The 13,088-nt window shown below is 37.9% G+C and overlaps 1 protein-coding gene across 1 annotated transcript in view; it reads left to right on the top strand.

The window, feature by feature from the left end:
• Positions 1-283: 283 nt before the first annotated feature.
• fgf2 (fibroblast growth factor 2) overlaps positions 284-13,088 on the top strand; it is a 108,126-nt gene continuing 95,321 nt past the window's right edge. Inside the window, exon 1 of the mRNA XM_072584200.1 lies at positions 284-974. Coding sequence (XP_072440301.1) covers positions 788-974 — 187 coding nt within the window. The 5' untranslated portion in view covers positions 284-787. The remainder of the gene's footprint in view (positions 975-13,088) is intronic.

Below are 13,088 nucleotides of genomic sequence, written 5' to 3'. Positions count from 1 at the left end.
GTTATTCTCCAGTTGTCGAGTGAGAAAAGGTCGAGAGTGTGTTGCTGGAAAAGCACAGCAGGTCAGGCAGCATCCGAGGAGCAGGAGAGACGATGTTTCGGGCAAAAGCACTTCATCAGGATGAATTCATCACGAACTAACACTCCGAGAAGCCCATATGTGTGTGGCATTGTCCCTTTAAAAGCACCTTGTATCTTGTCCCCATCCCACCCTGACTTCAAGAAGCAGAACAAGTTGGATGTCAGACACACGCGAGCGCTGATGTGGCCGGCAGGCTGCGCACTTCGGGAGGGGTGTGTGGTTTTAGCATCAGGACTGGGTCAGAAAGTGAAACATTTCCAGCAAGTGGCGTTCCCACTTTTCACAGCAACACACGGACAGAGTGCTGTGTGTGTGTGTGCTCCGCCAAATACCGGGAATCATGACGAATAAGCAACTGCGAAGTGATGGAATGAACCGTTGTTCCTTATCATAAAGTTTCTCGTCAATCTCTGTGTCGTCTGAATACTTTTAGGAGAGTGAGAACAAGCAGGAAAACAGCATTTTCTTGTTCTTAAGTTCGAGGGAAAAAAGTGAATTTACAAAAAAAGAATCAACCAACTGTTTCGCCCTTTCCATGAAGAAGTGAGTGGACGAAGGAGTCGCCTGTTCCCCTTTCGATATAAAGGAGAGCGGGGTGGGGAGGGGGTGGAGGACAGTCTCGGAGAGACAAGCCAGGGGAGGTGGGCGAGTAAGAGGCGCCCAGCCCGGGGCAAGGGGGCAGCGTGAGTCTGAGGCGGCCTGTGACATGGCGGCGGCGGCTGGAACAGGAGGGGTCAGTACCCTGCCCACACTCTCTGATGCCGGCAGCAGCCCCTTCCCGCCCGGATCCTTCAAGGAGCCCAAAAGACTTTACTGTAAAAACGGGGGCTACTTCCTGAGGATCTTGCCGGATGGCAGGGTGGACGGAACCCGTGAGAAGAATGATGGAAACAGTGAGTGTTGCATGTTTCCATTAACGTTTTACTGAAAACTCCTCTTTCGTGTGTGTTTCTTGACATCTTCTACCTGAGGCTTAATTTTCTTTTTTTAACCAAGCCATTAGGAGATGCGCATTCCATTTCCATTCATGTTCTTCACTTCGAAATCTCAGTTTAGCAGTGATTGCTACATAATAATTAACTTCAGTTTCACCGTTTCCATCCGGCCCTGGTTGTAATTCATAATTTCGAATCTCGTCCTGAACGCCAATTTCACAAATCGTTTATATTTATAGATTTGATTTACTTAACACAAGGAACTGTACACCTTTATCTACCTTGACACCCCAGTATCTGCTCCATCTTTGGAGGATATTCATCAAAACCTTGCGGCTGCTTGATTGACCGTGTTGTGGAGACAAATTTCTCCACTTTGCCGCGTCAACTCTAACATCATATGTAGACCTTTTGACTTGTCTGCTGTCGACCTTTTATCAGGTAGCGATCTTTTTGTACTTCATTTTAAAGTTTGTCAAACAAAACTCCTCAGTCATCGTCCGCTGAAAAGTAGTTGGGATTAGTTGCAAGATAGATACAAGGAAAATAATATAATTACCCGCTGTGTTCACGCTCCCCACCCTTCCATAACAACTTCATTGCCAGCAAGAGATTATGGTATTAAATTTTCTGTGAATCAAAAATGAACTTTAATAGGTATCGCGTTCATATTAACAGTTAAACTGTAACAGTAGAGCACAAAGTATCCCACTCTCATCACTCCAGATCCCCATTATTATCTTAGTAATAATTACATACACCCCAGTCCAGCACCGGCACCTCCAAATCATCTCAGTAATAATGATTTTTAAAAATATGCTTACATCCTTGCATTCTGATATACAATTATTATTTTGTCTAATTTTGCAGCACAACCCTCATTCATCTTGCTTAATAGATTCTGTAAATGTTATCGGCCGGGAAGGAAATGAACAGAATACCATTGAATTGTGGTTTTTCAACATTAAGAAAAACACAAGTTTAGTTGTTATTAGTGGGAGCGACGGGAATGTGATTTAATTCGTCAGTAGGTCAAACGCTTAAATATTAAACCAAAGTCTGTTGCTCCCACTTTGTTCATCTCGGCTGAAGCAATTGCGATCATAAATTAGGTAATTCCCAGTTTGGATGTTGATTTATGAAATGAGTATCAGAAACATTAGCTAAAACAAAATACGTGTACCAAGATTGAACCATATTACACGCATACACTGTTTAGCTCATGGGGGAGGGCAATCCAAATTTGATAGTTTAGGTTTAGGTTTTGGTCATTGGTTTCTGTATTTTTCCGGTTTCCTCTATTGTTACAAGATGTTTGTGCGTAATTGAAATGAATTGCTTCCTTCAGTTGTCAGATGTTTGTCTTTCTCCAGTAGAGCTCACATTGCAATAAGTTTGCATCATTTAGTGGCGGAAGTATTATGACATTGACCGAGTTTCCTAATGTTGCACAGACTTCCACGGTTTTTTTTTAACTGTCCGTTTCTTTGCTCACCCATCTGTTCAGTTTTAGAGATGGGCACTGTGAGATGGGAAGCAGTTCACTCTGTAGCACTATGTATCTCGTGCTTTGCGTATTATTCTCGAAAACGAATGAAAAATGGGTTCTATTATTGTCGGAAAACTCGACGAAGTTTCATGTCAAAGTGGGTAGCAACATCTGTTTTCTCTAAAACGACATGCAGTACATTAAACATTTTGACATGCTTAATGGCGTTTGTTTTGTGTGCATAAATCGGGAAAACGTTCTAACCAGTCCTCGTCGAGACTTACTCTAGTATCATTAAACTGCAGGGTAGGCACGTTGTAACTTTCAGTTATTGAGCTGTGGTAGGCATCAGTGTCAGCATTCCAAGCAATGGCCAAATGAGTTTTCCTACGAATATTAAGTACCTGGTAAAAATGACCTCAGCGATTTCAGGTAACACAAATCTATTGATATTTTTAATCAATCTGTTCAGAGATATTGTTACGCAAGTCTTCTGCAGGGTGAACTTGAATCCAGTTCTCCTGGCTTAGTAGTATGGACACTACCCAGACACTAGAAGAGCCCTAACACAAGTCAACACCAAAGCTATGCTGATTTGTAATATCTGTTAGCACAACTTGTGAAAGGAAATTTTTTTGAAGAAAATTGTGCAGTGAAATTCACAAATTAAATTTTGGATTTCCTTTGTGTTTTGAAAGCTGATAGCTGGCTAACATGTTATGGCCTTCACATAAAACAATGAAAATTTTTGGTTTTACTGGGGACATATATGATTTGTACTTGAGCAGTCTCTTGGTTTGGCTTACCAGTATAAGTGACTAAACCTTCTGTCATTCCACTTATCATACGAATTCAAATTCATGAAAGGCATCCAGTCTAGATATAACATTATGTTTAATTTTGCAGGGTTAGCTTTGAAAATAGAGCACGTAAGGTTTTAGTCAACAACCTGCCAACATTATTACATTATATATTGTAGCAACCACAAACCAAATGAACAGAAATATATCAACCACATTTAGGACGGGCATACCACTTGCACAGCACCACATGCAATGACGCCATCTCCTGACCTGCATTTTGTTTCATGGAGATGATTGTTAAATTGAGAACATATGGCAATGTCTAAGAAAGAAGTGTTGTCACTGGAATTTAAGCAGCTATATAACATTGATTTAATTCCTAACTAAATTATGCTATATGCTATAATGTTGCATTTAATAATAAATTTAATAAAGAGCAAGGGGTAGGATCCAACTTGCAGTGCTGTTCCTAGTTGTATCAGAATCAAAATAGTTGAATATTTAAAGCTTTGTAAAGTATAATCTGTATCAAAAACTTATGTTTATCCATATCCTAAATGAATATTAAGCTAAAAGAAAATTGCTCTGTCAAGAATGGAATAATTTTAAAATGTTTCACTTTTTTACATGTGGTAATGCTGCAGTATTTTTCAGAGGTCACATATCTTTGAAAATAATTTGAGTGGTAGGAAATTGATTTCTTTAAGTTCACAGAAGTTTTATCATGTGAATACTTTTTTCTAAATGGGTAAAACAATTGGTGCATCATAATTATATTTGCAAATCCAATTTTGCAGCAAATCTATAGCAAAGGGCTGCATTCATAGATTTTTTTTGAACCTCCAGTTATTATATACAATGGCCTAGATGAGCACTTTTTACTGGTTGTTGTGATTTTCTTTTTAAGACAGCGCTGAGAATTTATACCTGAGTGAAAGAACTACATATTGTGTCACATATTAGAGTAGATTTAATTTTGGGCATTTGTAAGCTTTCAAATGTTTAGAGTTACTTATTATTATAAATGGTCATGTTGAAATCTCAAGTAATGTATCGTTTCATCCATATTGTGAGGAGTCAGACAGAAAAGTTTACAAATGGTACAAGCATTGGGAAAATATTAATTTTTTAAATATTTTGCATGTTAGGCCACTTGGTAAATAATCATAGTATTTGCGACACTCAACTCCTTATCTTTTCAGGGTCTTAGTGGAGCTGATGTTAGAGGATGTTATTTGAGTTGCTCCCTGTGAAAACTCAAAAGTAGGGTAAACCCTTTCACTGAAGTGTTATATCTATGGAGTTTTAATAAGAGCTACAAAATCGGGGTAGAAGGGAAGTAAAAACACTTGTATTTCATAATTTTATTATGTATAAAATTTAAGGGGGAAACATTTATATGGCAACTTGCATGAGTTTAGTTAATGCCAAATTGCTTAACAAGCTTTGTATTATTTGAGCTAACTCCGCAGTGACAAATTTATTAATAGCCTTGAAACAAAAACAAGCAGATAATGACGTATTGTTTTACAGTAATGGATAAATCGCTGTCTCATTTATGTTGTAATAGGTCAGTTGGAAACATTTTGAAAAGCTGCATGCTGCTGTTACAAAACTACTTGAGAACAGTATCACCGAGACAGAGCATTTAATTACTTACACACACAGTACTTCAGTGCAGTTTTTTATGTGTATATAGAAAATTTCCATTTGACATTGGGGGAAAAGGATTTTTTTAAATGTTATTCAGTTCTTCAAATAATGCTGCATGCAGCGCTACTTTATTTTTAAAAAAATGAAACATATGAGGGGAAGGGAGGGGATTTGTTTTGATAGTTTCTCTGGTAATTTTGTACAATTTTATGGACCGAAGGGTCTCGAATGTGAATAAATGGATTCTTAAGCTGAGTTGAGGCAAAAGAAAAAATGTAAATGTTGGATGAGTTTTTAACATGTTGAACATTCTAGGTGAACTTTGTCCAGCAATTAAAATTAAAAAAGCACAGTTAAGTTTTTCTTCGTGGAAAGCCGTAGGAAACATTTTTCTGAATTTTCCTTTTGGTGTTTTCTCTGCTCCTTGTTGTAACTGCAGTAATATAGAGCTAATGCGAGCACAATTTTTATAATGTATCTAATGGGATTAAATGTCTATATATGAAACCTTTATGTTAAGATATAATTCATTAACACTTCCTTGGGAGCCTTTTCAAGGATTTGTGTGTTTTTTTTTAAACTCCAGTTTGAATAGGAGTTCAGATTGAAGCCTTCTCCCTCACCCTGGGTAGATTTTTCCACATAAGAGTTGCCAATAAAATATACAGTTTGTGGTTATATAAGACTGCAGGCTACTGGCAATCATTGAGTACTTTATAATTTTTTCATTCTGATTGGTTTGCAGTGATATAATTTGTAATATGATAGAATATTACTGAATGTGATTTCACCCAGATGTTTTCAGATTCTATTAATTTACGATGGTGCATCAGTTTACCAATTTGTTGTGGAATGGATTATTGGTATTTGTTCCACTGTTGTAGAACTGCTTTGCTAGCACACCACAGCTCTATCATGCAAACAAGTTGAGGAAAGTTGCATAAAATATGGTGGTTGATGTCTATATACAATCCTGATTTTATTATGTTAGTTCAGAGCTAAAACGTATTGTAGAGTAATAAGAATGCATAACAAAAACTAAAATGTTGGAAATACTCCTATGCACTGACCTGAAGGCCTCTCCTCTCCTCTCCTCTCCTCCCATATTTCACAACAGATATTAATCCTTAACACTATTCATGGAATTGGGAATCTCCTTTACTCATTGAGAGTGATGCTCTGTAGATCCATAACTTGTGGACTGTGGTAGTGTTACTACCCAGATGGTCCAGGTGAACTCTGCTCCCATTGACCGAGAACAGGTACTAACCCCTAATGAATTGCAAGAGAGAGAGAGGCAGGAGAATCAAGAATGATATGGTAAAAGAAAGTTGCAAGCATGTCATAAGTATCATGGAATATTAAACTGTTAAAGCTCTTTTTTTTTCTAACCACTTACTCTTAGGCATGTAGTCTAATTTTCAGAAATGACCTTTGCCTTATGTGACCTGAAACCAGGATCTTTTTCTCTCTGCCTTATTGATACATTCTTTTGACTTTGCTTCAGAATAACTTTGCAACAGTGACTTTTAGCTGCCTACATCCTTCGTATTTTCCCTTCCTGATAACCCACTAAAATATCATATCCACAAAACAAACAGAAAACCCATTGCTATGCCATTGACTATATCTAGTTTCTCTTTAGGTTCTGCTGGTCCAAAAGTGGTGAGCTTTAAGGAAGGCCATAAAGGAAGAGAGGATGAATCACTTGGGGATGGAATTCCAGGGATTTGCTTGGACTGAAAGGGGAAGGCATGTATCAAATATAATGGTGGTTAGGAGATTGCCAAATGTTTAAAAAAAAATACAGGGAAGCATGCAAGCCCAAAAAGAGACTTGCTGATTTGGATGAGAATTTGAATTGAAGGCTTTGGTATACTGGCAACCAATGTTTTTTTTCCAGCAACATTGTCCTCTGTCAATGAGCAAATACCATGCCTTCGGGTATCTTCTCCACCTTCCAATTGTCTGAAGCTGAACGAGGCTGTACACCACCATTGTGTCATAGTTGGCTTGTACAGGTACACAATCCTTTATCCAAAACCATTTGGGCCAGCTGGTTTTTGGAATTTGGAATTTTTTGGATTTTGAAATAAGTGACAGTTTAACAGTGAAATTACAAAACTCTTACCGAACAGCAGACTCGCCTGTGAATAGTACAAGCCCTGAGACAGAATTGTCATCTGCCAGTGCTGGGCCATGCCACCATGTCACATCTGAGTGACGTGGGTCAAGTGGGTGTGGAATTGGATTAACTGTTTGCATGCCAAACAACGTTATTACCGAGAAAGAAACTTCACAAAGAAAATTTTGGATTTTGGAGCTTTTCGGATTTCGGAAAAAGGATTGTGTACCTCTTTATGCTGTTTCTGCACCTTTGCCAAATGTATGTCTCACTTCTACACCATCTGATGTTTCCTTGCTTATCCCAGCTTGTTTGTTGTCAAAATCCTTTTAGATATGACTGCATTCTTGGGCAGTCTTCTATAGTCCGCTTGCCACAGAATTATGGTCCTCTAAAACTCGAAAGTGTTCTGATTTGCACAAGTTCCATTCATCCATTACCCTTATGTTTGCTGATTTCAGGCAATACTTCACCATGAATCAATTTAAAAGTTCTCATTCTTGTTTTAAAATTCTTCTCGACCTCTCTCTCTCTTTTTTTTTGCTGCTGTAAGGACCCCTGAGATCTGTGTTCAACTGTAGCCGATGGACATGGAAGCCATATGTCAGAATGGCAGTTGTCGAGAGTGGAGCTTCCTAGCTGCATAACAAGGTTGCTTTAGAGGGATCATTGCTCTTGAGTATGCTGTATTTAAAAGTTGTAACCAGTAGTAGCTGTGTTTCATCTGCTTAGGTCTTAAATTCTGGAGTTCTCTATGAACCTCTTCTCCTGTCTTCCTTGCATTTTTAAGGATTCCCTTTTCAAACCTAAGTCTTTGACCAAGTTTTCATTGTCTTACCAAATACTTCCTGATTTGGTGTCAAATGCTTGGCACATAATGCTCCTGTGAAACACCATGGGATGATTTCCTTTGTTAGATACACCAAATGCAAATTATTTTAACATGGGCTGTAATATGGGAGGTTGTGAAAGGGAGCATTAAAACAGTCAGCCCACAGGTCATAAACCAGTGGATGCCAATTTCAGCAACAAATAGGGTGAGGTACAATGTTAGAGATGGAACTAGGCAATTGATATAGTGAATTGGATGTGTAGTTTGAAGCTTGTGTCCAGAGTGAATGCAATGCTGCAATTGTGAACATCTCAGTCAGGCTGAAATAATAGTGAGAGAGAGAATTGGTGTCAAGGGTACTGTGTTTGTGAATGTCTGAATGTGATGGCTTTGGTTTTTAATTAATAGATATTTTGGCTCATCATAACAGTGTGGCAACACAGGCAATTATATGGATAAGAGAAGTGGTGGAGAGATGGAGTTGGATGCTGTCAGCATACATATGGAAGCTGACCTCTTATTGTCTGTAGATGATCCTGTCAGGGACAACATAGAGGAAGCAGCAGCCAACGAGGGATCCATGGGGGACTCCGGGGCAATGCTGTGCAGCAGGGATGAAAAGCCATTGCTGGAGATAATCTGATTGTCGTCAATTTGGTATGAGTGTAATTATGTAAGGCAGTCCAGTTGAGCGGTTTAACTGACAAGTATTGGAGGAGTATGGTATGGTTGACTATTATCAAAGACAGCAGAATGATTGAAGAAGGATAATGCACCATGATTAAAATTGCACATGATTTATTTTTGACTTTTTGAGGACTATTTCAGCACTGAGGGTGGATCCCTGATTGGAGATTTGAATATAGAAATGTGGGAAAGACGAATAGAAGTTTAAGAAGCAACATTATGATCTCAGTTGAGAAAGTTATTCATTTTTAGAATTAACATTTTAAAATAGTTAATGTTGAAGACTGCAATTCAGAAGTTTTATTTTAATGCATGTTCATTTAATTATCATTAGACACGTGACTACAAGGTAACTTAAATTGGGTACTGAATATCAATGAACATTTTAGGAAGGCTTGATGAAAAGGAAGAGGATACTGTATTGGGTAGCACTCCTAACAAGGGATAACATCAGCAAATTAGTAGGACAGGATCCTTGATAGTGGAACTCAGAACCAGCAAGGAGAAGCAAACATTGGGACTTTATAGAACACCAAACTATATTACTAATCAGACATGTTATGAATTAGGAAATAATTAGTGCATGATTTTATGGGTAAAACATTGATAATAGGCAACTTGAGTTTGCACACAGATTAGTACTGCTGCTTAATCCAATATTGTGGAGCTTTAATTCCCAGAGTGTGGGCAAATTGGGTTTCTGGAATAATGTGTTGAGGAGCTAACTTGGAGTTGGACTATTTTGGACTTTCTGTTGTATAATAGGAAAGGGCAAATTAATAATCTTACTGTTATGGAGTCTTTGGGAGATATGACCATACAGTGATAGAATTTTATGTGATGTTTGAATGTGACATTGTTCATTCTGAAACTAGGATCTTCAATCTGAGCAAAGAAGACAAGGTATGAGGAGTAAGCTGGCCAGGATGGATTAGGAGTGTGCACTAAAACATTTGACATGATGGCTAATTTGTAAATAAATTCTGCAGGGTTTCAAATATATATGAATTTCTCTAGGGCACAAACAGCCAAAGGGAAAGCTTGATCAGTTATGGTTAGTTAAGGAAGCAAAGGGTTGTATTAGATTAAATGAATGCCAGAAAAAGTGGTAAATCTGAGAATTGGGGCAATTTATGACTCAACAAAGGAGGGCCGAGAAACTGATAAAGAACAGCAAATGAGAACATATTCTTGCGGTCCATCTTTTACAATATATGAAAGGATACATGTGGGCCCATTTGCAGGTGGGGAAGGAGAGTTTATGGTGAAGAACAAGGAAATGGTAGGAATGGCAACAGTTGAGTTGCACCTGTTTTAACAGAAGATATGAAAAATTGTCCAGAAATACTCAGCAGCCTAGGATCTTGTGCAGTTGAAGAGCTAAAACAAATTCATTTTACTAAAGAGATGATACTTGAAAAACTAGCTGGAGTGAGAATTGATAAATCTGGACCAATTGAGCTTCATCAGAGTATTGAAAGAAGTGGCAATAGTGGATGTATTGTTGGTTACCTTTTCTAATTCTATGGATTCGGAGAAAATTCCTGCTGACTAGAAGAAAGCAAACGTAACCCCACTATTTTAGATGAGAATTAGTGGAGAACTGCAGACCTGTTAGCTTCTATTATGAATCTATTATGAAAAGATTTGAGAACTGACATTTAGGGGAAAAAATGGCAAAATTGGGTACAGTTAACATGGATTTATGAAAGGGAAATCATGTTTGACAACTTTTTGAGAATGTTGCTTGTAGCATAGACAAAGGAAAACCAGTGGATGTGTTATATTTGGAATTTCGAAATGCTGTTGATAAAGTACTTGATAGGAGGTCAATAAATGAAATTAGACTTGTGGGATTTGGTGGGGAGAGTGATGGAATATACCAGTAAGGATTGAAAGTTGCTTAATAGACAGAAGTCCAAGTTGGGCAAAACAACTGTCGAGGGATGGCAGGCTGTTACTCTTGGGGTCCAGCAAGAGTCAGTGGTGGGTCCACAACTTATCTCAGTCTGTATCTTGTGTGTTACGTGTGTAATATGATTTGGAATTGGGAACTAATTCTAATATTTTCAAATTTACTGATGACTCCAAGTTTGGATGTGAGCACAAGGAGACATGGTGGGCTTGGACAGGCTAAGTAAATGGGCTTGAACATTGAATGTAAACATGTGTGGAGATGTTTATTTGGTAAATAAAACTAAAGGCAGATTATTTCTTAAATGGTGAGAAATTGAGAAGTGTGGTATCCAAAGGGATCTTGGTGTCCTTGTCTGTGAGGTCTAAGTATGCCTTTTAAAAAAAGGCAAACAGCGAGTTGATATTGAGTCTAGAAGCAAAGATGCCCACATTAATCCCTAGGATGGCAGGATTGTTTTATTTTGAGGAGAGACTGAATTTTGAAGAGTAAGAGTTTATTTTGAAATTTGCAAGATTCTTACAAGGTATGAGGTGGATATAGATAGGATTTTTCCCCTGGCTGGTGACTATGGAGCGAGGGGGCATCCATCTGGGAATAAGGGCAGGTTGTTAAAGACTGAGATCAGGAATAATCTCTTCAGTGTGAGGGTAGAGAACTCCGAGCTGTCAAAGCTCAATCATTGAGGTTCAAGACATAAATTAATAGCTTTCTGGAGACTAATGACATCAAGAGAAATAATGTGGAATAATTATATTATGTCCATGATCTTAAATTAAAAGATCAAAAGAAGAATTGAACTCCTGGAACTGAATTTCATGGGAACTGGGTGATTTGTTTGCCTCCCTGACTGACTGTGGTGTTGCCACGGAGAGTGCGCCAATCAGTATTTTTTTAATACAGTATAAAAATGCATTTTTCCTTTAAACTGTATTTTTGTAAGTATTCTGATTGCTCAATGCAAAGCTGTAACAAAATGTTTTATTTTCAGCAATACCTTCTTTGTTCTTTACTGAAGATTTATTAGTTGCCTGTAGCTTCCATTGCTCGATCCTCCATTATTGTGATAGCATGGGCTTCATATCAAATCTGCAACTTCCTCTGTATGTTCAGCCTTTTTCTTCAAACACCTAACCTTATTCTTCCTCTTGCACCTTATTAAAGACTCATTGTCGAATACCACTCAAAGCCTTTGCATTGATCTATCCACTTTCCTTTCCTCCTTTACACTCTCCAGTAATGCCTGCTACAAAGGCAATCATGTTAAAACATTAATAAAAACAGAAACTTGCAGCAATTCCAGTGAGATGTTGATGAAGCTTATTGAAAATGTACCATCACTTTGTGTTTCCAAAAGAAATTGTAAATGAGGCAGGGTGTTCTCTTACTCTACCATTCTATATGTATCAAATATAAGAATTTAAACAGGATCATCTTCAGATGAATGAGCAGGTAAGGAGGTTTGATGGCAAATAAATTAGTATGTTGTGTGAAGATCTGCGTGCTACAATAAAATTGTTATAAATATTCAGTGAAATACCCGAGGAGTCAATGGGGTTCTTGCCATTCGAATTGTAATAGAGTTGGATTGTGTGATTTGTTAATATGTATACCTGGGGAGAACAAATGCAGTAACACTTAAACTGACTGATGAGAAATTTTGATTTCCTCTGGGTGCTCCGCTTTCTTTCCACAGTCCAAAGGTATGTAGCTTAGGTGGATATGTCATGCTAAATTGCCCATAGTGTCTAGGGATGTGCAGACTAAGTGGATTAGCCACAGGAAATGCAGAGTTACATGGATAAGGTCTGTGGGATGATCTTTGGAGGACTCGATGGGCCTGCTCCCACACTAGAGGGATTCTGTAAATAGTCTGGCAGTATCTGTGGAGGAGCAAACAGTTAATGCTTTGAATCTAATTTGAGCTTTCAGAACTCTACAGACACTGCCAGACTTGCTGAATTTCTGCAGAAGTTTTGTATATTTTTATTTCTCTTCCAATATTGTTTTTAATGACCTGAGGTTTGTTAAACATTGGGAAATTTGTGCAAGCTTATTGTGCAAAGTATATTGATTTGCAAAATTATCATTACAAGAATCAAATTAAAGAAAACGAGTAGGAAAGTAAATGAAAATAACAGGCCTGTAGCTTGATTTTTCAGCCACAGCTTTCCTTGCAGTTCATTTTCTGGAGCACTGATATGTTACCTTTGATGGAGGCCCACTAAAGGTTCTCATGAGGGGCTGCAGTTGGAATTAGTGTTGAATTGGAAAGCAACCACATTTGGTCAATTATTCCTTCGCAAGCCTGAAATGTGGTTAGTTACTTTCTGAGCACTGAGTAGTGTGTGACAAAAGCTAAATAAAGGAAAGAAAAATCTAAATGTTTTGCAAAAAAGTACAAAGCTGTAGTCTGAAGTGTTGCCAGGTAATGTAGAATAAAGTATGTAGTTTTGTAGACTTGCGTTCACTGAAGTTTGTACCAGATTGCCAAATATATATATAATCAATGCCTTTTCTGACAAATAGATTATGGGGTTCTGGATTTGTTTCTTTGCTTTTATGTGT

Source organism: Chiloscyllium punctatum, chromosome 14 (genome assembly GCF_047496795.1).
Source record: "Chiloscyllium punctatum isolate Juve2018m chromosome 14, sChiPun1.3, whole genome shotgun sequence".
NCBI lineage: Eukaryota > Metazoa > Chordata > Chondrichthyes > Orectolobiformes > Hemiscylliidae > Chiloscyllium > Chiloscyllium punctatum.
The sequence above is the reverse complement of the archived record's forward strand: the minus strand, read 5'-3'. Positions and strand labels throughout refer to the sequence as shown.